Genomic DNA, 23406 nt, shown 5'->3' with positions numbered 1-23406 from the left:
CGGAATAAACAAATACAAAATATTTAATCTTAAACAGCAGCTAAGCTGTCAGATAGGCAGTAGGGTACTATTTTAATAATAACATTTCTGAAGCAACGAATGAAATAAGAAATGAAACAATCAAAATTAAACAGCAAAATTACAACCTGCTTTATGTAAGTACTTTTAATCTAATCGCAATGAACAATATTCAATTTCTGCACCGATTGTGCCCATGGCAGCTATTTAAAATATATATAAACCAAATAATTTTAGAGGCCCTACCTGTTTTTAAATTTCTCAATGCTAATTCGAATTGTCAAACGGGCATTCTATGCCGATTTGACGCTTGATTTCAAGTGTTGAACGCCGATTGATTTTAATGTGGAAAGCTATGAACTCTTAAACCTCTTTTGCAACCCTGGTATCACATTCGATAGACTCACAACTAAACAACAAAAATACCATACTCGATTTCGCCCACCTCTAACGCACTAGCGTTTTACTTGCTATGACAGGTACAACTAGTACGATACAATTAAAAATAAATACGAAAAATTAGCATTAAAACTGAATAAATGAGTGTAAAAAGTGCGAGACCAAAATATGGAATCCGTTGATGAGCGCAATGACCCGGATGAAAACACAGAACTGGAAGATAGCGGCGACGATGTAAAAATACGTAAACTTTGCCGTTTTCATCCGTACCACGGCTCCAATATCCTGCTGAAGGACGACTCAACGGTCGCATTCAGAAGACAGAGTTTCGCTGACGCTCTCACTTTTTCTGAGCAGCCTTTGGCGCCAGGCGATATATTCCTCGTTGAAATTGAACAAATTGAGCGCGGATGGTCTGGACACATGCGTCTGGGACTAACACAATTAAAGCCCAATATAATTGGGATGCGCACTGAGGGCCTGCCGCACTTTGCTCTTCCAGATTTGGCAAATTTGGGCAATAGCTGGATATTCCCAATATCAAAGTTTGAGTTGAACCAACGCCAGGAGCAGGAGCATGTTGAGAATGTAGAGCCCACTGCTAATGAACAGTCGCAACATAGTAAGTTTTTCTTTTAGATTTTCTGCGAGAAAGTGCATTTGCTAAGACTCTGCTCCCATAGGAAATCTTCTGGGCGATGCGACGCATGTGCGTACGCCTCGTGGCTTGCTGCCAAAGAAGCTGCTGCGCCCCACAATAGACGATGGAAACTCTGATATACTTTTAACCGATAGAGGCTCGCGAATTGGTATTGTTTACGTACCCACAGATAACGATGAGTCAAGGGGCGAACTACATTTCATCATTAACGGCGTTGACAGAGGTCCAGTATCAGAAGACATTCCATTAAATAGAGCTCCCTTGTATGTCGTGATTGACGTCTATGGAACAACAAAGCAAATTCGCATCATACAATTGGAAGGCAGTAAGTGCTTAAACTTGTCCATTAAGTATTGCGCTCACCACAGTTCTTACAGTTCTATCCTTGCAAAGCGCTTGCCGTAATGTCATACTCGAAAACTTTACCGCCAATGAAATAGAACGCCTTCCACTTCCAGAGAGTATCAAGCGGTTCCTGCTACGCCGGGATTAATAATGAAAGTACATATGCGAATACACTTGCGCTTAAGAGTGTGCTTGGCCTGGGCCTAGTCTGGGAAATAAGCATAGAGACGTTGACTGAAGTGCCGTTCCCCTTTATTGAATTGCTTAATTTTGTCTTCTGCACAATGCATAGCGAAAACGGTCCTTAGAAGTATACTCAATTACGCTCGAAGTGGCATTGCATTTTCGTTCTGTAGATATACTATATAGTTTTTAATGGCGTTTAGTGTTACCAGTTCATAAAATTTACGAAGAATTGTTTAAAATTATATTTACATATGTTTGTATGTATCGATATATTTTCCTACCCTCGCGTGTTTTGTAAAAACTGTTTCCTCCACTAGATAATTAGCTTTTAAATTACGTGAATTCATATTTCGTGAATGCACTTCAGCAGTTATGCGTCTTGGTGTCCTTAGTAAGATAATGATCAAACGTAAAAATTCAAAAAATGTTTAGTGTATGATATACATTATTCATATGAGCAGAACAACTCCATTTTGAATTCATACTTCCAATACAAATAAGCGTTCGAATTTTTTATCCAGAACACCGCCCTGCCTTTGAGCGTTTCCGCCGTTTGTCAGGCATGGAAACATTTAAGGCAAATCCAGTTTCATTTTCCATTACCTCTAAGGCCCCTGTTGCTAAATGTAAGTTAATTAGTAGTATTTAATATACATATATGTAAATCAATGTAATAAAAAATGCTATGCTTTTTGTAAAACTGAACGTGTTTATTAGCACCATCTTTGGGCATTTCGATAAAATGACATATACATACTAGAAATAAAAGTATCTTTTAACCAAAGGCCTACTTGCCGCGATTCTCAGCCAGCTTGGCCTTAAAAATAGCCTTCAATTCTTCAGCGCCTTCCTGGTTGGTCTCCTTGTAGTATGGGAGCTCCGCCAATCGTTGCAGCCAGGCCAGCAATTTGGGGAACTTAAACTCATCAATGGGCGCCACATCGTTGACCGATGTGATTGTAGCCACACAGCAAAAATCCGCAATAGTCAGCTCATTGCCGCATAAATATGACTGATCCTTGAGGAAATTCTCTAGTATTTCATAGCATTTTTGTATGTATGCGATTTTATCAATTGAACAATCCGTTGAGCCAAAATACAAAATCGGCTCGTATAGAAAACGCAGACGTGCAAATAAATGACCCGAATCCAAGTGTAGACGTGCGTCGACGTTGGCACGTTTCACCAAGTCCTTTGGATAGAGGGTTTCGTGCTCCTTGCCGTATTTCTCAACAAGATACGCGCATATGGCGTGCGAATCAATGATCGTTGCATCGCCGTCGCTGAGGGTCGGAATGGTGTGCTGTGGATTCAGTTTCACGAATTCCGGAGTCAAGTGTTCACCTTTTAATAGGTTAATTGAGCTGCAGCGTTTGAAATACATATACATGCATATGTACATACACATTTTTTAATTAGTTTAACGACAAGGGGTTAAACTTACCGCAATTCGAGCTCAAGACCTATCGCCTTGGCCGTCAACAAGACGGCTCGGGATGGCGGACTCAGGGTAGCGTAGTAAAGAACTGGCTTGGTCATTGTTGTAGCTGTTGAGCAAGGAAAGTAAAAATTTACTGCATATTTATGCACAGCTTCCAAAGATATTCTTAGCAATAGTTTTATTGAAACTAAAATTTACCAATTAGAACTATATTTGTATGTATGTATGTATATGTATGTACATATCCCATGTCATTCATTTTTTACATCAAACTATTTGTACTAGAGTCCTCATGGAACGCAATCAAATCGCAATTACCAGACCGACAATTTTGCGATTGTTGAAGTGAAAAATAATGATTATTGGTGACAAAATGAAACAAATATTTATATATACATACATATGTACATGTATGTATGTATGTTTTTAATTAGGCTCTCAAAGTGGTTTAAACTTAAAAAGGAAAATTTTAATAAAACTCATTTTTATGAAGGAGTAATGGGAAGTGCCTCAAAAATAAAAAGAACATTTATGCCCAGTTTCTTATTCCAGTTCTTGGACATGACTGTATTGATTCATACATACATACACACATATGTATGTACATTTAATACGTTTGCGTCGATCCTAATACACGCCCTTAAGCTAGGTACACACCATGCAAACAATTTGCAGCAAAAGTTTGCACAAATGTTTACACCTATGCAAATATTGCAAGAAAATTTCTTGCTTCAATCAATTTTTGTTTTGCACGCAAACTTTTGCATGGCTATTTCGTGCAATATATTGCGTTAATGTCTACACGTGTTTTCATTTTTTGTTTGCAGTGCTTGCAAGTGACACTCATTTGCAAGTTCTGTTGTTTTATGAAAGTCAAGGAATAACGACGTGTTTATATCAGCGGTGGGCACGAAATGTTAAATAGGGAGCCCTACAGCAACGTCTACAAAAAAAAGGACCGTTAGGGTTCCATCAGCATCAGCATCAGGGTTCCATCAGATCGGTCTTTTATTTGTGCTTCAGTCTGGCGATAGCACTGCATGTATTTTGCTATTGTAATTTCGCTCGAGATCGAACTTTTGCTTGTGCGTCTGGCTGGCGCCACCCATCGAAATATAACGGAAAGAGCCCTAGGAGCCCAAAAAACCACTACGTGCCCATCGCTGGTTTATATTATGTCGGCACAAAAATCGAGAGTTGCTGCTATTGCTATATTAGCAATTTTAATTAAACGTAAAAAAGTGAGAAGATTGGAGTCTGCAAAAAAAAAAAAGTGTTGGGTGAAAGAGTGAATTTCCAAAAGAGATGAAAAATGAGTGCATCAGAACCTTTTAAAAGAGCTACAAAATGGCGATGAAACAAACTATTACAATTTTTTTCGCATGTCAGTGATTTCAATTTTTTATTAGAAAAAGTCCTGCGATTCCACCAAATGAACGATTAGCCCTGACATTGCGTTTATTAGCCACGGGTATGTATTAAATATAATTAACATTTTTATGAACTTTTAATTAATATGTTTATTGATGTAATTAAATTTTTTACAGGTGATTCATATCATTCTCTCATGTTTCTTTCTCATGTTTCGCTTTCCTGTGAGTACGGTTGGAAGCATTGTGCCGGAGTCTTGTCGAGCTGTATATGACAGGCATTCAAAGGGAATATCTTAAAGTAAGTATGTAAATTATATATGCATTTACTTTTTTACCATCTGAAAAGCCCAAAACTGGAGAATTGGTAGACGAGTCCACGATATTAGGTGTGGAACAAGTAAAAGTGCCCTCGCTATCAATTTCCGATACTTCCAAAATAGCTCTTTGAATTTTTCTGCGAAGCAAAAGTCTATTTTGGTGTGATTTCAACAATCTGAGCTCAGATGCAACGAAATCACCGAACACCTGATGGTCATCCGCTGGCTTATCGAGTAAAGCGCTTGCCTTTTTAATAATCAGATCTTCGTCCTTAAATTCTATCTCGTCACGTTTTCTTTTTTTTGCTTTGGATGTACTTGGTACGTCGTCATTTTTAATAAATTTAAGCGCATCGAAAAACTCCCATTTGCTGGTATAGTTGTCCGATGTACCCTGGCCACTCTTTTTTTGCTTCACTCTGCGCACCTCTTGCAAAAATTGAGTGCGCAAATGATGAATTTTTGTTTTTATTTCATCATCACTTTTGTCTAATTTTTCAGCAATTTCGCGATAAGCATTTTGCTTTTTATGCTTATTTGTATAGTCTGCTGACGAGACATCCCATAAAACAGAATAATTCTCGTACAATTCAATTAATTTTATCGTTTTCTCGCGATCCCACATGTTGCTTTGCTTGCTGCAATATTGCGACTGAAAGCAAACAGCACATGCAAACAAGCAAGCAACTGACGCAACCAGGAAACGGTAAATACAGACGACAAGCAAAAAATATTGCTGCAAAAAAATGTTGCAGGTTCTTTGTTTGCAGCAAAATGGTTGCACTCGTGTTTATACGTGCAAATTTGATTGCAGCAATCAACTTGCTGCAAATTGTTTGCATCGTTTGCACCTAAGCTTTACACTTAGGGTACAGGGTACACAAATATAGAGTATACTTGTACACATACCATAGGGTTAAAATGCTATTAACGCACGATAAGTATGTTTAATCGCAATCCACTATCTCGAACTTGACGGTGTATCAAGTATTGCCTAGCTATGTATGTATGTGTGTACAAAATACTTATGAATATAGATGACATGCATATGTACATATGTATGTGCATGAAATGTTCTGTGGGAAGCTCCTTCAAGTCTTCATGAAGTTTACTGTACTGGCAAACGACATCAGATAACCCTGCAAGCTATACGATAATTCACTATCAGTACACATACACATGTATTGTCTTGCAAGAACACATATGTATGTACATATGTTGTGTATGTCTTATTTATATACATATGTATGTATGTAGGTATGTACGTTTGTTTAGGTGCAAACACCTGAGGGGATAGTCCATCTTTTATGTGGGAAAGGAACGGGCCCATTTCATTTACATCACAGTTGCTAATGAAAGCTTTCATGTTTCACGGAAATTGTGCAACCCTCCGTACAGTAACAGTATAAATTTAATTAGAGATGACTTTTATGTGCTTGGTAAACACAGTCCAGTCCAGCACTCTTAGATCAGAATATTTACTGCAATCGTATCGTAGTAGCTCTGTTATTGTTGTGATATTAGTTACTAACATGAAAACAGCTGCTTGTCCTATGTAGCACATCTATTAGATATTTATTTTTGCCAAAAAACATTCATTTCTGATATTTTAGTTTAAGTATTTTATTATACTAAAATACTTAGAATATTGAATATATTTCTGCAATTCGTATGCAATGTAAGTTTACTTATGTTTACACGTAACTTTAGATTTTGTGAGAACAACAAAGAATGCTACGTATTAGAAACTGTACGTTCACTGTGAAACTCTAAAAACACACTTTATATCTTAATTAAGTAGATAAGATTTTACAACCTGAACTCTTTATTGTTAATCGATTATAGAAACGCACAAATTTATTAGTCCATCTTTGTGAATAAACGAAATTAATGAAAACTAAAAATGCTCTTCCTATTTTTCCTCTTCGGGGTGACAGCGCGGTGTCAAACAATGCTGCAATTTCTTTGGATTAAATGTTAGGAGGAATTAAAAAGATTAAAAGAAAACTGATAAAAACGTAATTGAGCAAGAAAGTAAGCTGTAAGGTACTGCACAGATACCGAACAGCTGATTTGTAAATTACTATTATACTTAGACATATGTAGATGTTGCAGCGTTATATTATTTTAATATGTCAAAAAATTTCCTTAAACCATTGCCCCCTAATCTTCGGTTTTTCACTTAGGGACATATATTTTGGATACGTATATATGTACATACACATGTGTGTATTTGTTTATCTTTGAAAATAAATACATTCGGTGTTGAATTATTGACCGCTACTGTATTTAGATACATAACAAACACAAACAAACAATCACACACACATACACACACACTAGCACAAAACTAATGGGAAAAATACAGCAAGATCGTGTCACTTTGCCAGTCACACACATGCGATTTGGAGGCGTCCCCTCTCTGGCTTTTGCGCAGGCAATATTAAACAAATAAATAAAACAGAACTCACAATCTTCCGCACAGAGATTTGCGACTGTTCACTCGGAACTCGGAAACGTAACTGAAATGGAACGGCGCTCGGTCGGTTTTTCGGCCCTGATCGAAAGTGTTGCTCGAGATTCTAATGGCAAAGCGCGCATGTAATTGTGTGCCACACAGGGAAACAACGCTATGACGATATACCATATAGTACATTTAAATTATTTATTGAGTTTTGGTACAAGTGTAACCGTTAGACATATATTATATTATTCATACATATGTATGTATACTTACTAAATAAATACATACATATAATATTCAATGTATGTGGGAAATAATGAAAATAATACCAGCATTTTGGGTTCCTTTCAAGTTGGATAACACATTTTTGGAATCGTAATGAAATGAATATAATAACAACCAAAAGATTCTCATTTTCATTTTTGTTTTATGAAGTCTAGTCCAATAACAATTCACATACTTGCAACAATTTTGGAAAAGATTAAGCGAAAAAGTACTTAAAATATACTTCATACTTAGAATCATAAAGTTTGTAAACACCATTGGATAATTAGAGATTTTGTTTATGCATCACATTTACAAATCTGTCGATTGTTCGATCACTTCTTATTCAATTTTCTAACATGCTGCGTTTGAGCGCCTCCTCTAGATCAGCATCAAAAGTCTCCGGTTTCGAATAGTCCGCAGCAAATTTATCAGCTGGTTTACCAGCCTTGTCTTTTTTATTTCCATTGCCATTCGCCTTCTTATTATTAGAGGAGCTGTCGTTGAATGCGCTCTCAAAGTCACTGGAAAAATTATGCCCAGTAAACTCATCGAATTTTGCAAAGCTACCATCCAAGGTTGTCTGAAGATTTGAAGATTTGTTGCCAAAACTATCTTCGAATTTGTTATCGTTGAATGAGTCGAATTTGCTTTCACTCTTGGCCACAGCAAAGGCATCGAAGGCGGCAGCCTGCGCCTTGATGGCCTTGATTTGTTCGTTGGATAATGTCTTATTCGTATCTGCCTGAGTTTCCGTGTTGGGATTTGCATTGAAATTATCGTTAAATGCATCGAAAAAGGAATCCTTTAGTTCTGTTGTCGTGCCCTTCTGGTCCAGCACGAAATCATCAAAGTCGGCGAAAGCATCCACAGTTGGCTGCGTCTGCTTCGGATTTGAAGTCGTTGAATGTTGGGAAGGCACAGGACTTGAGTTCAAATTAAATGCATTAAACTGCTGCACCATTTCATTGCTTAGTGTTGCCGACGCCTTTGGTTTGGAGCTGCTGCTGTTGTTGTTGTTGTTGCTGTGATCATCTGTGTCGGGTTGTAAATTGATATTCAGAGAAGCTGTTGCAATATAGAATAATATATTTTATATACACACCATCTGAGCTGAAATCCTCCTTAAAGCTTTTCTTGTTACCATTCGCTGTGGCAACATCGTCCTCTTCATCATCCGCGAATGGATCTTTGATGTTAAACGGATCCTCATAGCGGTAGTCCTTGAACGGGTCGTCCTTGAAGTCTGTAGGTCCGTTGATCATTCCCGGGTTCGGGGTGACCGCCTGAGTTTCCAGTGGTGTATTGGAACGCGACAAATGTTGGTTATTTGTGATTATTGCTGATGATGCTGTTCCTGTTGCTGTGTGTGTGGCAGATGCCGGTGCCGCTGATAATGCTTGTGATGATGTCGGAAGCAGAGTGTGGATTGGGGTTGGTGTTGTGGCCGTTGGTGTGAGACGCGCTTTAGTCTGAGCGTCGTCGAACAACGAGATGTTATCAAAGAGCGATGTGGCTGTCGTTGGTGTAGGGTTTGTGTTTGTAGCTGGAATGGCTTGTAGCTGTTTGTAGCGACGTGCATTTGTGGGCAAGTAAAAATGAGCATAGTGTAGGAGAAAAATAAAACAAATAAAAATTAAATTGATTGAAACGAACACGTCATCAAATTATAGAAAAATATCTTTTCAAATTTAAAACAACAATAAAATCAAAGCAAAAAGCACTCTTCACTAACTGTCCATTGAGCCCGAATTTAGTTCAACCAGCACCCAGAAATGTATGCCACAAACGAGTCCTTTTGTCGATTATAGCGTTTATTATGATTCATTTCGTTTAATATTCGTTAATGTTGTCAAACACATATATTTGTAATTGTAATTCCAAAATATTTGTTCACCAAGTACATACTACTTGGCTTCACATTAAACATTTAACAGAACAAAGCTTGGGAAGATTTATGTGTAGTTTCTTTCATTAACAATTCTTTTTGCGGTTGTCACCTGTGATTCGCGGAAATATGTTTGTGATTATGTGTAGTAACCAACTCACTAGTCCCCGTTCTTGAGAGCTGCCTTAGCTGCTTAAAAACATAGTATGCATATAATGTTGCTAAATCTGCTCGATTACAAGAACGGACTTCGCCTTGACTTCTTCAATTGGATTCTAATTTATACATACTATGCATGTATGTAACTGAAGACGACTAAAACAAGCGGAGGTTATTAGCGATCCTGCATGTATAATTATGTAAGTATGTATTTGCTATAAACTTTAATACCATATGAAGAAACAACAACAACTTGCTCTTAAACTTTTTTTTTAGTTTACAATATATACTGTGACTAGCGTTAAGTATTATGACAAGTAATCCTTCTTCGCCCTATTATCTAGTACCTCCTTTTACTTTTTGTTTTTCCTATAGTATGATAGTTTTTTTTAGTTCTGAACGATTCAATGCGTTATGCTCGCATAATACATAATGGCAATAAATGATGTGATATTGCTGATGATTTTTCAAGCGCCTTGGCTTATTCTCTCATACTTTACTGATTACTGATTTTTTAATTGATTTAACTAACAATTAAGCATGTAATTATGCTAAGGGCCTGTGCTTTAGCTGGCTGGCGCTGAAAACGAGATTCTCAAATGAGCTTTTCAGATCGTTACGCTGATATTTAAATACACATTATTAAGTGAGTATGTATGTATGGGCATGTATGTACGATTATGTATGTAATTTGTACGCTTAAAATTTGTTAATTATGCTGCTAGGTTCAACTGCTGAACGAGTGTGTTAATATTTAAAATGTTTAATATAAATATGATTAAGTATTAAGATGTTCACTGTAAATAGAGAATGACAAAAGATGAGAGCAAATTGTTAGTTTCGAACGGACAGCATTGAAGGCAAAGAGTAAGATTGTGGGTGGGTTGGGGCAAATAATTGCACGCAATCGGCTAAACATAAAATGCCAAAAACATAATGCACTACGAAAATCAAATAAAAAGTCTACTTTTATTAATCCAATATTAATTGTTTATAGAATGTATATTAGTTTGTCTAAGGTTAGTCACGCCAAATAAACAGAGCAAAATAAAACAAATCATAGCGGTTAGATATAATATTAAAGAACATGTTACGTCAATGCCAAATAGCTCGGTGGGTGGGTGGTGGTGGTACGGGTATAATGCATGCTTTACCACCGGTCCCAACGAACATTAAATGTGGTACCAACCTTATTGTCAAAGTCTTCAAAGTCTGCGAAACCGCCGCCACTGCTGGAGCCGAAAGCATTTGCTTGCTATGTGGAATATTTACAAAAAGTATAATTAGTTGAGGTTCGATCTCTGGAGGTTGTAGTCACTCCCACCTGTGCCGGACGTGGAGGCGCTGGTCTTGGAGGCGGCACCTTCGATTTCTTTGGCGGCAATGCTGGACTAGGTGACTCTGGTCTTGGTGGTGGACCCGACTTCTGTGTATTAGGACTGAGCACTTGACCCTGACCCGTAGGTGCATGCAGTGCGGCAAACGGATCACTGCCAAAATCGTCCTTACCCGGCTAAATGATATTTAGCATATTAGAAAGCGAAACTTTGCCTATGTACTGTATGCATTACCTCAGGTGTAATTGCTGGCCCTTTGTTGGATCCAAATGCGTCAGCACCAAATGGATCACGGCTCGTTTGTCCAAAGCCACCTCCAACGCCGCCGCCGCCGCCTTGGCCAAATGCATCGAAGCCGCTATCGAAACCTGAGCTCATATTGAAGCTATCATCGAAGCCGCTTTTTATTGTAGGTTTGTTTTGGGCAACGAAAGGATCACTTTCGAAGCCATTGGTCGTGGTGTTCGCCTTATTGGCTGCGCCGCTGTTATTTTCCTCAAATGGATCGTCTTTGGTTATTACAATTTCCTTTTCGAGCGTCTTCCGTGCATCGTCAAAGTCTGGCTCGATCTTCAGCTGATACTCGGAGACTAATTCAGCATTTTGATTCTCCATCGCAGCGCGGCAAATAAGCAAGGCATCGGTCATTTGGCGCTGGGTCTCCATTAGTTGTGTAACCATCGATCGCACCTGTGGACACAAAATGTAGAATGTTTCGCACCAATGCATTGTTGCATTTTTACCGAGCTAATCTGCAACTGCGTGTTCTGTAGATGTTTTGTTAGCTTTGAAAGCTCGCGGTTGTTATCATCGTATTCTTTTTGCAAAGCCGTCTCTTCATCCTTGAGTTTTTGAAGCTCCGAGCGTTTGGCGTTTAGTTCACCCTCTTGTTCGTTGATAGTCTCCTCCTGCTTATGGCACTGATCACGTATCTTGTTGACCTAAAAACATAGTGACATTAATAAATTAGTGATTGAGAGCCTTTTAGGCATGAAGATGAAATCCCTTAACCGAACCACGTAAAAACATATACATATATAAAGACTAAACACAAAAACTAATTACATTATGCAAACAAATATAAACAAACCTGATCATTTGTGCAGGATATACTAAGACTAACACTGGCCACCAAGGCCGTATTTTGAAAAACCTTAGTTAATTAAGTTTACATTCACCAATTTAATATGAATTGAGAGTGTTGGGGGAAGTGGGAATATTGCGCAAACCAATTTGTTAACATGCCATAACATAATAAAGAAAAGGAAATTATAGGTAAATAAAAAAATTTCCAAACGTAAACCCAAAGAGAGCATATATAGCAAGTATAGAAAAAAAAACACAATCATGCAAAATAACTACTTGAGCCTGCAGGTCGTCCAATCGCTTTTGCGCCTCGCCGCGCTGGTTCTCCAATTGCTTTAGTGTTGCAGTCAATGTGTCCAATTCGCTCTGAAAAATTACTTGAGCATTTTTAACTAACAGGTGGTATTTCTATTTCAAAAGGATACACACCTGCAAGCTGCGCACTTCGCCGTTCTTAATGCGCACGTCGGCTTCCTTCTGGGCGATTTCCGTCTCCAGTGCACGACGTTCTCGCGCCAGATCCTCAATCTCTTTTGAAATCATCTCAAGCTCTGGATTAGAATATGTCGGCTTCGGCTCCTATTCGAAATAGTCAGTTTACATACTGTCCTTACTGCAATTTTCGAAATAATCTCACCTGAGGTTGCAAATCCACTCCAGCGACTATGCCTCGCATCGACGGAGGCACCATGTTAGCAGTTAGCACATGAGGGGGATCAACACCCCTTTGTTTCCGCTCCACCAGCCACATCGCCAATGCGAACTGCTCCACTGTCAACTTACCAGATTGATTGGTGTCGCAAAGAGCCCTAGCAGTGGATTCATAATCAGGATCTATGGTCAATAAGGCACATTGCAAGAATTTACTTACCAAATATCAGCCAAGCTGCGCTGAGGTATACCCGATTTCATGAATATGTCCTTCACCTCTAGACCAGAGACCAAGCCGTCCTTGTCTAAGTCAGACTGCCGAAAGATACCTTCAAACCTCTGCAATTCGGCTGGGGTTACCACCCAGTCGGCATTAGTTGCCACAGGCACGCCAATCGGTATCAGCGGATCAGTTTGTATGAGTGGCTGCGTGCTCACTGCTCCGACTGGAGGAATACGTGTCATCGGTGGAACAGCCACAGGCAACGGTGGAATGGCAGCCGGTGGAGCAATGTCTTTGGGGAAGTTTGCGACGAATCCATTGTCTCCGAAGCCTTCGCCACTGGGAGCGCGTGGCATGGCAGCAGCAGCTGGAGCCGGGGGCATGGCAGGTTTCGGAGGCGGCCCGGCTGCTGAGGGTTTGCGCAGTTCTGGTGGCAAAACACTCGGAACAGTGCGCTTTTGCAATGTCTGATAAACCAAATGCATGGCCACAATAAACTCGTGCTTATCCAAGTTTCCATCCTTGTCCTGATCCGCCAAATCCCAAATGGTTCCCAAAATGTTCATTGGAAGTTTCGAGTCCATAAGTACGCCCTTGACCTTATTGCCAGGCAGCATGCCATTTTGAGGACCCAGCGATTCGAAAAGCTGCTCATATTTTAACCGATCGATGACACTTATCGACCAATCGGCGTTTACCAAGCCGCCGCTTGATACCGGAACAGTTTGTATACGAGACGGCACCGTTTTTGGAATTTCACCCTGGCAAGTCAAATTAAAAAAATGTTAAATTTGTTTCCATTTTAGGTGAATTTTTATTGCTACCCCTTACCACTTTCGGTGGACTTGTTGTCTCCATATAAATGTTGTTCATGTTGGCGACTTGACCCGCCTGCGATAGCGAGACCAGTTTGAGTGCAACAAAAAACCCAGGCTTATCGAGAAATCCTTTGCCATTGGGATCAGATAGATCCCAGATACGACTTAACACAACATCACTAAGTCCAGACTTTTTTAAGAACTTTGCCGCCGTCATGGCTTCAATAGCACCAGTGCCTTTTGGGTCAATCTGCAATTAGCAGACATTCATAAAAATCAATAAAAGGGGTTGAAGTTAAATTTGTATCATGCCCTTACCTGTTTATAGTACGCTTCGTAGATGGCATTGTGCTTTCCGCACACCTTGGCAAAATCTAAATTCATGTTGCCTCAGTCAGCGCCCTTAATTGTCGACGATAATTTAATCTAAATTCTCTGGCGCTTCGGATAAATTGAGTGCCAGAAATGCGTAAGCGCTGTTATCAGCAAAGGAAATCGATTTTTCGCTTATTGGGAGTATCTTTTCGCTGAGCTTAGCGCGTGTATGTGATGTACTAGTACTAAAAGTATGAGTTCGCGTTCCCACCCACTTTTATACGAGTGCCGCGAATTACACGTATAGCTTCACAGTACTGCACAGCACATTTCGATTTCAATTTAGCTCGGCTCAAACTAATTTAATTTGCTCTTTTCAACTTTTCAATTCAACTAATTTTTATTGTGATTGCACTGCATTGACTTTTCATGCGCATGGGTACCACTGCCTTTTCAGTGTTGGGCATCACATAGAGTTTTGAGCTGCCATATCGTCGTAAAATTTAATTCAACACGGATGCACAATGTAATAAAACAGACGTTGGTATTTAAATTTAAGTTTATATTATAAATTGGCCGCTGTCCAAAAGAAGTTATATATATATATATGTGTGTGCGTTCGCGCGTTTATTAGAGAATTACTACATCGAATTGAAGAAGGCTTGCACAGACAGCCAGACAGCAACTCAACAGGACAATAAAATAACTTAAAGTAATCGTATTCGACAGTTCGTGGAGCCACATTGACAATATAAAACTTTGCCAGGGACCACACCTACTTCATAATTATAGTTCCAGGTCAGCTCAGTGCCGGAGCGTATATGATTAGCCGAAAAGAAAGCAACCCAAGGAAAGCGTAGATCGTGGGTGTCCACAAATACATTTTGCACAAACAAATTCGGGCTACAAGAGTGCTGCAATGTAAAGAAATTATTAACTATATCTTCAGAGATATACACCTTTTTAAGTACTTACATTGAAGTAACGACCCAGATTTCCTGTTGTCTTTGCATCCATTATATAGGGTGCCTCATCCTTACCAAATAGGCGACGCACTGAATTCTCGCGCACAGTCTCATCCAGGTCAGCATTTGGGTTGAAATTGATGACTGCGCGTTCTTGCGAATCCACCTCGTTTGAGTTAGTTCGAGAAGAACGAATCTTGTTCTTGGATCGTGGGATGTATTGATTCTTCGGTACAAAATCGTCGTCATCATCTGCTTCGGGCGCACAATAGTCATCCTCTTCTTCTTCTAGATCGGACTGCTCGACATCAGACTCGAATCCTTCCTTGAGCTGCTCGGCCACTTCAATGTAGTCCAAGTCAGCAAAGTATTCATCTCCCGCGTCGAGACCACCTTCATTGGCCCTTGTCTCAGTTAACAAGTGACCGGCATAAATGCATATAAAGGCTCCCTTTGGGATATCATTGACGCAGCGCAATCCCCAGCCGCGATTCGATGTCTTGAACACTTGCAGCTTCATTTCCAGGGAATGCTGCACCACACGATTAAGACAATTTTTCTTACACTTGCAGCGTGAGTTGCATTCGTAAATGCCGGTGGGCACATGCTCGTGTAGTCGCTTGTACTGGTAACCGATTTCGTCCACTGGCTTATTAGGATTACAGTACTTGACACCTTCAATTGTCAATTTCCAACATGAGCATTTCGACTTGTCCTACACATAAAGATACTAGTTAAATACAGCTGATAATCTTCAAACTTTTCCACCTACCGAACAATCATCCTCGCAGTCACAACCAACCAGAAATTCCTCATCGAGATTCAAGTTGACGCCCTCTGTGGGTATGCGCTGCTTTGCGTAAATGCAAGGTGGCGGCAATGTGTTGTCATAGTAATTCACAAGTGGAATGGCCATCTTCTCCTGACCCTTTGATATATCTGCTTCTTTCACAATAGTCGGATCGATTGAATATTCAGCCAGGCAATGCAACTCGGGGGTGAAATCAAAGTTGTCCACATTTAAAATATTATCTGTGGCTCGCAAGTAAGCATGCACCTCGGCTAGATTTCGCAAACTTTTACCGCAAGGCCCACGATAAACCACATAACGCTTAAGCTTTTGGCGTAGTAGCAAGCGCTCCCACCCAGATAGCAGCGGCTTTGCCAACGGACTATAACTGTCCAAACGATGGGCTATTTTGAAAAGACAATTTGGATTGCAGTCGTGCGTAGCGTAAACCTTTGGAGGCAAGTTGCGCTTGGCCGTGAAATAGACAACATTGCCCTTTGGCTTATTCTCATCGTCCACATAAATTGTAGAATTGTTTAGATGGCGAACAGTGCTTTTTGGTACGGCAGCGGCAGCAGCAGTTGATGTGGAGGCTTGAAATGCGGCCACGCTTTGGTGCTGGCTGCTGCTCTTGCGGGCTATGGCGCGCATTTGCTGTTTCACTTGCATGTTGCTTGTCTCCATTTCCTTTGTATAGCGTATGAACGGTTCGGTGCGCTGTAGTATGGTAATTAGATTAGATTAATTATATTATATTTTTAATATTTGTCACTTTAGCGTACCCTTGGAACTCGCGTCTGTTGCTGCAATGCTGATGTAGGAGTATTCAATGCGTTCTGTGTCTCCTTAAAGACTGGGCCCAAGCGCAGCGAACCTCGATATATCCATTCTGTATGATTTTTATCTCCTTCAAATTGCATCTGCACCAGACTACAGTCGACGTCAATGACGCGGGCGTATAGCCAAGTCCCATTCGACTCCGTATTCATGCTCTGACCACGAGTGCACTGCACCATTGGTCGATCAACAGAATACTTTTCAATATACTTCTGTATGAAATCGCGAGAGACCGGATGCACATCTTCCCACACTTTTTCGGAAGCCTGGCAAACCAAACGGACATCATTGTGTTGCACATATTGTGTATAGCCATCGTCGTAGAATATAAGGTATCTGCAATAAAATTAAACGTAATGATGAACCGATAGATTCTATTTTGATCCGTACGAACCTGAATCTGTTAGCTTGCTTAAGGGGTTCCGCAATAATTCCGGGGTAAAATGCGCTCTGGACAATCCCTTTGTCCTTGCTACGCGATAACGTAGAGCCATCAAAGTAGGCAATAACACGCGTTCCTTAAGTAACAACGATAATGATAAAAATATAAATAATTAAATCGATGAATTCCTTCACTTACCAATGGGTAACCGCACCGGCGGTGGTTCAAAGTACGCAATATGTTTGGCTGTAACGGTTTTAACCATTTGATATGGCGTATTCAGATACTTGATCTTGTAGCTCTTTACTGCAGTGCCAGCCACTGTGGTCACTGTAAATTCAATCACCTTGACTGATACCCAACTGGCGATCGCCTTGTTCTTAACCGCATAATAAGTTTCGTTTAGTTTAATCGGCGGTCGCTCTATCTCACCGGGTGGCGGCACGTTCTATAAACAAAAAGACACCAAATTAATTTAATATGTTTTATATTATTATATGATAAAACATATTACAAAATCTTGTTAATATATGGTTGTATGATTATGCTTTCCAAGATCACTCGTTTCGTAATGTTGATCAAATACAAACACATATACTTACAACGCTCTCAGTTATAATGTTATAATTATTATAATATATCGTGCTACCACTTTTTATTTATGAAAATAAACACGTTGAATTATTTCTAACTATCGACATTTAATGCAATTGCAGTTGGTTCTCTAACTTTTCGGTGTTATTAGCCTGGCTTTAGGTTCTACAAACGACTTAGCCGCTGCTCCGATTATTCCTCTTTGAAGTGCGTTTGATGCAGACATTATTATATCATTCTATCATATGACTGGAACTTCTTCACTTAACTAATCTAAAAAGCCCCCATTTCCGGAACTAAAAAATTGTCCGCTTAAAGAACTTTACAAAGGCAGCATCTTTCTAGTCCTCAAAAACCACTTTTGAATGTTAATTGAATTTCAGTGTCAAGACCTAACACTTACAACGTGAAACATTTTACTTATAAAAAGCATGCAGTAAAGGAAACCCAATAAAAAATATAGTAGTAGGAACAAATATGCACATACCGCATAGTCATGGCCGGGTTGGTGGTACAAGTCCAGCGGTGGCAAATGCTTGTGAACCACTTGGCAGGTATTATACAGAGTGAAGTGCATTTTATCGGCAATGGATTGCAAATTCGCGAATTCCGCATCTGCCAAAGCAAACTGACGTTCCAGATATTCGGATTTGTGCTGCAGTATCGTCTTAGACCACGCCAGTTGATTTTTTATTTCTACATTACTCAACACATTTATAATGGCATCCTCCAGTTCGTTTTCGATTAGATTTAAATCGTTTGCGGAAAACTCCGGGCTTTCTGCTTGAATGAGAAAGAATTCAGGGCTACGTATAATAATGTAAACAGACCATACTAACCCGGTTCCTTCACATTGTCTTCCTCGTCGCTACTATCAAGTGCGACGAAGTCGGTGTCCTCATATTTAAAATCACGCATCAGCAACGGTTGTTTCGCTATAAGAGCGCCGGCATATTCCTACGATTTTTTGCATTACCATGTGAAACCTCTGAGATTTTAAATGATCACTTACCTCATATATCTCGTGGACAGTATCGTGGCAGCCTAGACAAATGAATTGCTTTTTGTGCGCCTTCCTTGGTACCCTAAAGTAGTTTAAGGCACCAATACTTGCAACTACATATTGCTTGTGATTCTTATTGCAGCTGCAATTCAGACATTCTTTGTTATAGAATATTTCCCCATCAGTATATGTTGATAGTTCTTCAGACGGCTTAATCGTTTCGTCTGCGACTTCGGATTCCATTCTTGACGACTCATCCTTTTCTAGTTTCGTTTCTAGGACTCCTGGACTTGCGCCCGCAACATCATCGATTTCCATTTTCTCTGCAGTTTCTGTTTTACTGATTTCGCCAACATTTTTTTTTGAAGTCTCAACATGGCCTTTATTATCAGTGGACGCTAACTGCACTGCTTGAGTTTCTTCGATGTTCTCTTTGAGAGTAGTATCCTGCTTGATACTGACAATGTTTTCAGCAAAGTCTGTAGAGTTCGAATTGGTGTTATCCTTAAAATCAGCAGTATCTTTAAAGGGTTCAGCGGGCTCCTTTGATGCGTCCTCTAAATCAATATCCATATTTGATTCATTTCTCTCGATGTCTAAATTAATTCTATCGCCCTCGCTGCTCGTTAGGATTTTTCCTTGTGCCTCCTTTTCTCGTTCTAATATCAGTTCACCGTTTAACTCATCCTCGCAGGTAGCAGGGCTATCAATTACATCCAGACTACTGTCTGTAACTGGGTCAATGACTTGCTCACTTATGTTTACATTATCCTTTGGACTGTAGTGGTCATTTAGTTCCTTATCCGACTTATCAGAACTTTGAGCCGTTTCCATTTCGGCAGATTCAATGACTAACAATGCATCTCCATCAGTTAAAGGACTATCAATAATTTCAAGGCTGCTGTCTGCGGCCGATTCATTGGTTTGCTCACTTACATCGGCTGCCTGTTTAAGATTACATTCTTTATTACCATTGGATTTGTCATCTATTTCTTTTACTTCGGAACAAGGACTTCCAAGCTTGCTGTTGCTGTCCTCAGCCGATTCCTTACTGTCGGTAGTTGGACCAATTTCTTCTGTCGGGGATACATTCTCTTCTTCCTGAACAGCTTCCTCATCTGAGACTGCTAGACTATCTATAATTTCAATACTGCTGTCCGTCGAAGATTTTGAAATCTCTTTCGACAAGCTGGCATCAGTCTCCTCCTTTGAACTTGCGTCTTGAATCACTTCATTAGTAATCATATGAACATTGCTTTTCTTTGCAGGTTCTCTAGAATCATAAATTGTACTTGCATTTTCCTTGTTATTAACTTCATTTTTAGCTTCATCTGAAGGCACCGGGCCATCTAATGATTCATTAGCGCTGATCGCCTCAGATTTTTCAAATACTTTCGATGTGCTGGCTTCACCGTCCTTATCTCGAACCGCTTCTTCATCTGAAACTCCCGGGCTACATATAAGTTCAATACTACTGTCTGTCGAAGTTTCTTTACACTCTTTAGTTGTGTCGGTTTCCTCTTTCATTAAAATATCGCCTTCTGAAACGTCAAATTCTTGCGTTTCAGGTTCATTCTTCTTACAATCGGTTGTTGGAATAATAACAATACTGTTTGGATCCTTTGAAGACAGCTGCTCTGTGATATTGACATTCTGAACGCTTAAATCTTCCATTTCCACATCTTCACTACAAGATGTTTTTTCTGCTGCTAAGCCGGCGGTGACCAAACTGTCAATTTCTGCTATATTTTCGTTTATTACGGGCATACTAGGGTCCTGCTCCGTGGCTGCTTTAGCGTCTTCAATAGAATCCATGGCTCACGACTTAAAGGATTTGTGGTACTGATTAGTTGTTTATTATTTTACATTTAAATCGAGTTTTTCGCATTTAAACAATTTGCAATGCTGCGGTGAAGAAGAAGAAACAAGAATATGCCATTCACCTGTACCATATACTGCAATAATAGTCACGACCCACGCCCATCCCTATCATAAACTGTTATTTAATGTACTTTTTCAGTTTTATTTAACTATAATCTTATTTTAAAAATATTTGTAAATGCAGTAGTCTACTCCCATTAATTGAAAAATATTTGCAGGTATTTAATCTATGGTGAACAAATTTTAGCTAACCAGTATTTCATATTTAGTGTATTTTCGGGCACTTTTTCTGGTACTGTCTTTGGGTATAAGAAGAAGAAGAAGCACCGAGGCATTCAAATTTACAGCACGTGCTATTGTTTTGTTTTTTGAGTTCTCGTATTGTTTATTGATTAACAATGGCTGGGAACGCCAGCGACTCTGGAAGTGATTATGATGTAGAGCTTTTTATAAAACCTAAGCGTGTCCGCAAGACAGTTAACGACGACAGTGCTGACCTCTTCGGAAATTTTGACGATGAAAAACGGAGGGAGATATTAGATGGAACTTATAAAAATCCAAGCGATTCGGAGGGGACTGCCGATGAGGGTTCCGAAGAAGAAGGCTCTGATGAGGCAGACAACGATAATGATGCCAGTGAAGATTTCGAGCAAGGGCATCCCGTTAAGAACGAGGACATAACTGATGAGCAACTGTCTTCATTGTTACGTGGAGCTTCGAAGGTGAACAAATACGTACTGTACGTAACAAATCTAAATTTCGAGACAACCAAGGATGACTTGATGTCCCACTTTGAAGCAGTTGGCACAGTTAAGGGTATACGTATACCAAAAAAAAGCAGAAGTGGCTTTGCCTTTGTTGAAATGGATAATTTGGTGAGCTTCAAACGTGGTTTCACCCTCCATAACACAGAGCTGAATGGCCGAAACATAAAAGTTCAGATCTCCGAGGCGGGAAAAAAGAAATCGGCAAACAAGAAGAACATAATCAAACAAAAAAATCGAAAACTAGCCGAGATGCGAAACGAACAAAAGGCGTTTACGAAGAGTGGCAAGTTCTACGACAAGGATTTAAAGAAGGAAAAAGCAAAGGATCTGCTGGCACGTCAACGCTGGCGAAAAAAACCTTCTGCTAACCCCAATAAATAACCAAATAAATAAATTAAAAAAAAAAATCTAACAACTTCTTAGATTTATTTTTAATTGATTAAAAGCCAGCTAAAGCCAGCGTACGATGTAGAAATTACGTTTCCCTACACGTAAAAGGGAAACACCATTTCGTAAAACGTGTATGCCGGTCGTAATAACTTCAGCTATGTTCTGGACGCGCTTCTGGTTCACATAGAATCCCCCAGCGTTTATTATTCGAACGGCGTCATCTAAATGAGATTGAATGTTAGAAGTGTGGACTTGATATGATTTCATGATGAACTAACTTTCTGTGGGAAAGCACTTGGCCTTCATTGCCAATTGCAAAATGGACATGCCAGGTTCTGTTAACATTTCCACCACTGTGGCGCCCTGGAACGTCTGTTTGATTTCGTCATAGTTCAGCTCAGCCAAACCGTCCACGTTACCCTTGTATAAGGCATTGGTTACGCGTTCCGCTTGCGCTAAACCGCGTTCTACAAATGAAAATCATTCAAAACTTTTCAAATTACTTAATTCAAATATGACATATTGAAGTACTTATCCACTTACCGCCATGTACCAGTAGTGTCACATCCTCGGCCAACAGTGTTTGGGCCTTTCGTTTTTCTGGTTCCTTTGCGTGCTCTCGCATCAATTGTTCCACCTCCGGCATGGGAATGAAGGTAAACAACTTTATAAGCTTCTCTACTTCCGAATCAGGCATACGCATGAAGAACTGATATAATGCAAATGGTGAAGTCTTATTTTCGTCTAACCACACTGCGTTTCCTGCCGATTTACCAAATTTGTCACCCTCTTCATTCGTGACGATGGGCAGCGTCATGCCGAATACCTCACGTTTCGGCTCGACACGGCTAATAAGCTCATGGCCAGTCATTAAGTTGCCCATTTGATCGGAGCCACCCATTTGAAAGCAACAGTGGTGTGTGCGCAGAAGATGAAGCCAATCGTAAGCCTGAAAGATTTGGTACGTGAACTCTGTGAAGCTCATGCCATCCTCCGATTCAAGCCGAGATTGTACAGAGGATCGCGAAAGCATGGAACCCATTCGGAAATGTCGGCCCAAATTACCAATGAAATCTATCAGATTAATATTGGAGTACCAATCGGCATTGTTAACAATGCTGTTGGGAATGGGATTAAGTTAGTTATATATTTGTAGTTGTAATTACACCTTTCTTACGTCAAAGGCGGCAGTGCTCGTGTGTTCTTCCCCGTGTCCCATAAGCAATCTAAGTGATTTTTAAATACTTTGCGAAGCTGTTCCTCAATCGCTCTCTGATTCGTTTCAATAGTCGATTCGCCAAGCTGATTACGCTCCGTTTTTCGTCCACTGGGATCACCAATTAGACCGGTCGCGCCTCCAACTAATGCTATAGGATTGTGGCCAGCCCTCTGGCAGTGAAGTAAGCCCATAATAACAAGTAAGTTCCCTACGTGCAAACTGTCAGCAGTGGGGTCGAAGCCTGCGTAAATGCTCTGCGGACCGCTGGTAAAGAGTGTCTCCATTCTTGACCTGCCATTGAGATATTCAATTATATTTAGTTGAAATTTACACACATGATATTTAATTACCCTGCAGTGTCTGGAAAGATATTTTGAAAGAACCCACGTTCCGAGAGTCCCAACAAGTTTTTGTGCGTGAAATAACGCTTTGCGGCTGCATAACTGTTGCGCTGCGAACGCAACAGCCGCAACTTTAAGTGAAACATTATGCAAGGCAGGCAGTCAAAGTATCACATTAAATAAAAATTGCTTCTGAGCCAACAAAGCCGACAGAAACCCGCGATTGAGGTTATGGTGAATGTTTTGATTATAACAGCTGATGCAGCTCCCATTGTGAATGGGCCTATTTTCT

At 39.9% G+C, this 23406-nt stretch overlaps 7 protein-coding genes across 9 annotated transcripts; 2 read left to right on the top strand and 5 right to left on the bottom strand.

Annotated features, from left to right (window-relative positions):
• The first annotated feature begins 96 nt into the window (after positions 1-96).
• On the top strand, positions 97-2314 carry LOC115626740 (neuralized-like protein 2). Its single transcript, XM_030522192.1, has 4 exons — positions 97-155; positions 498-1039; positions 1101-1403; positions 1456-2314. The coding sequence occupies exons 2-4, from the start codon at positions 586-588 to the stop codon at positions 1569-1571; spliced, it is 873 nt and encodes a 290-aa protein (XP_030378052.1). The 5' UTR covers positions 97-155; positions 498-585; the 3' UTR covers positions 1572-2314.
• On the bottom strand, positions 2298-7249 carry LOC115626757 (glutathione S-transferase 1). Its single transcript, XM_030522217.1, has 3 exons — positions 7212-7249; positions 3054-3156; positions 2298-2973 (listed from the first exon to the last, which is right to left on the bottom strand). Exons 2-3 carry the CDS (start codon positions 3146-3148, stop codon positions 2397-2399), a joined length of 672 nt encoding a protein of 223 aa, XP_030378077.1. The 5' UTR covers positions 3149-3156; positions 7212-7249; the 3' UTR covers positions 2298-2396.
• Positions 4314-5640, bottom strand: LOC115626749. The gene is made up of 2 exons (XM_030522205.1): positions 4759-5640; positions 4314-4685 (listed from the first exon to the last, which is right to left on the bottom strand). Exons 1-2 carry the CDS (start codon positions 5363-5365, stop codon positions 4603-4605), a joined length of 690 nt encoding a protein of 229 aa, XP_030378065.1. The 5' UTR covers positions 5366-5640; the 3' UTR covers positions 4314-4602.
• Positions 7250-7469: 220 nt separating the features above from the next.
• Positions 7470-14349, bottom strand: LOC115627825 (epidermal growth factor receptor substrate 15-like 1). Of its 3 annotated transcripts, XM_030523663.1 has the most exons (13): positions 13949-14345; positions 13644-13880; positions 12810-13573; positions 12576-12747; positions 12368-12517; positions 12215-12304; positions 11943-12005; positions 11596-11793; positions 11087-11542; positions 10840-11028; positions 10705-10770; positions 8574-9030; positions 7470-8503 (listed from the first exon to the last, which is right to left on the bottom strand). In XM_030523663.1, exons 1-13 carry the CDS (start codon positions 14012-14014, stop codon positions 7815-7817), a joined length of 3597 nt encoding a protein of 1198 aa, XP_030379523.1. In that variant the 5' UTR covers positions 14015-14345; the 3' UTR covers positions 7470-7814. The 3 variants fall into 3 exon arrangements, with proteins under 3 accessions (XP_030379523.1, XP_030379532.1, XP_030379541.1); XM_030523672.1 differs by lacking the exon at positions 11943-12005 and having other exon boundaries at positions 7472-8503; XM_030523681.1 differs by lacking the exons at positions 7470-8503; positions 8574-9030 and adding an exon at positions 9262-10312 and having other exon boundaries at positions 13949-14349.
• A 198-nt stretch (positions 14350-14547) lies between these two features.
• On the bottom strand, positions 14548-20398 carry LOC115634713 (histone-lysine N-methyltransferase eggless). Its single transcript, XM_030532596.1, has 9 exons — positions 18526-20398; positions 18353-18470; positions 18001-18293; positions 17118-17367; positions 16932-17055; positions 16483-16873; positions 15683-16417; positions 14921-15625; positions 14548-14859 (listed from the first exon to the last, which is right to left on the bottom strand). The coding sequence occupies exons 1-9, from the start codon at positions 20329-20331 to the stop codon at positions 14653-14655; spliced, it is 4629 nt and encodes a 1542-aa protein (XP_030388456.1). The 5' UTR covers positions 20332-20398; the 3' UTR covers positions 14548-14652.
• On the top strand, positions 20332-21637 carry LOC115634717 (polyadenylate-binding protein 1). Its single transcript, XM_030532600.1, has 2 exons — positions 20332-20355; positions 20616-21637. Exon 2 carries the CDS (start codon positions 20796-20798, stop codon positions 21543-21545), a length of 750 nt encoding a protein of 249 aa, XP_030388460.1. The 5' UTR covers positions 20332-20355; positions 20616-20795; the 3' UTR covers positions 21546-21637.
• Positions 21589-23332, bottom strand: LOC115634715 (tyrosine--tRNA ligase, mitochondrial). The gene is made up of 5 exons (XM_030532598.1): positions 23124-23332; positions 22732-23064; positions 22098-22672; positions 21833-22021; positions 21589-21775 (listed from the first exon to the last, which is right to left on the bottom strand). Exons 1-5 carry the CDS (start codon positions 23258-23260, stop codon positions 21615-21617), a joined length of 1395 nt encoding a protein of 464 aa, XP_030388458.1. The 5' UTR covers positions 23261-23332; the 3' UTR covers positions 21589-21614.
• Positions 23333-23406: the final 74 nt, after the last annotated feature.

The sequence above is a fragment of the Scaptodrosophila lebanonensis genome, unplaced genomic scaffold, assembly GCF_003285725.1.
Source record: "Scaptodrosophila lebanonensis strain 11010-0011.00,11010-0021.00 unplaced genomic scaffold, SlebRS2 tig00000001-arrow-pilon, whole genome shotgun sequence".
NCBI classification, from domain to species: Eukaryota; Metazoa; Arthropoda; class Insecta; order Diptera; family Drosophilidae; genus Scaptodrosophila; species Scaptodrosophila lebanonensis.
This window is presented reverse-complemented; position numbering and strand designations above follow the sequence as displayed.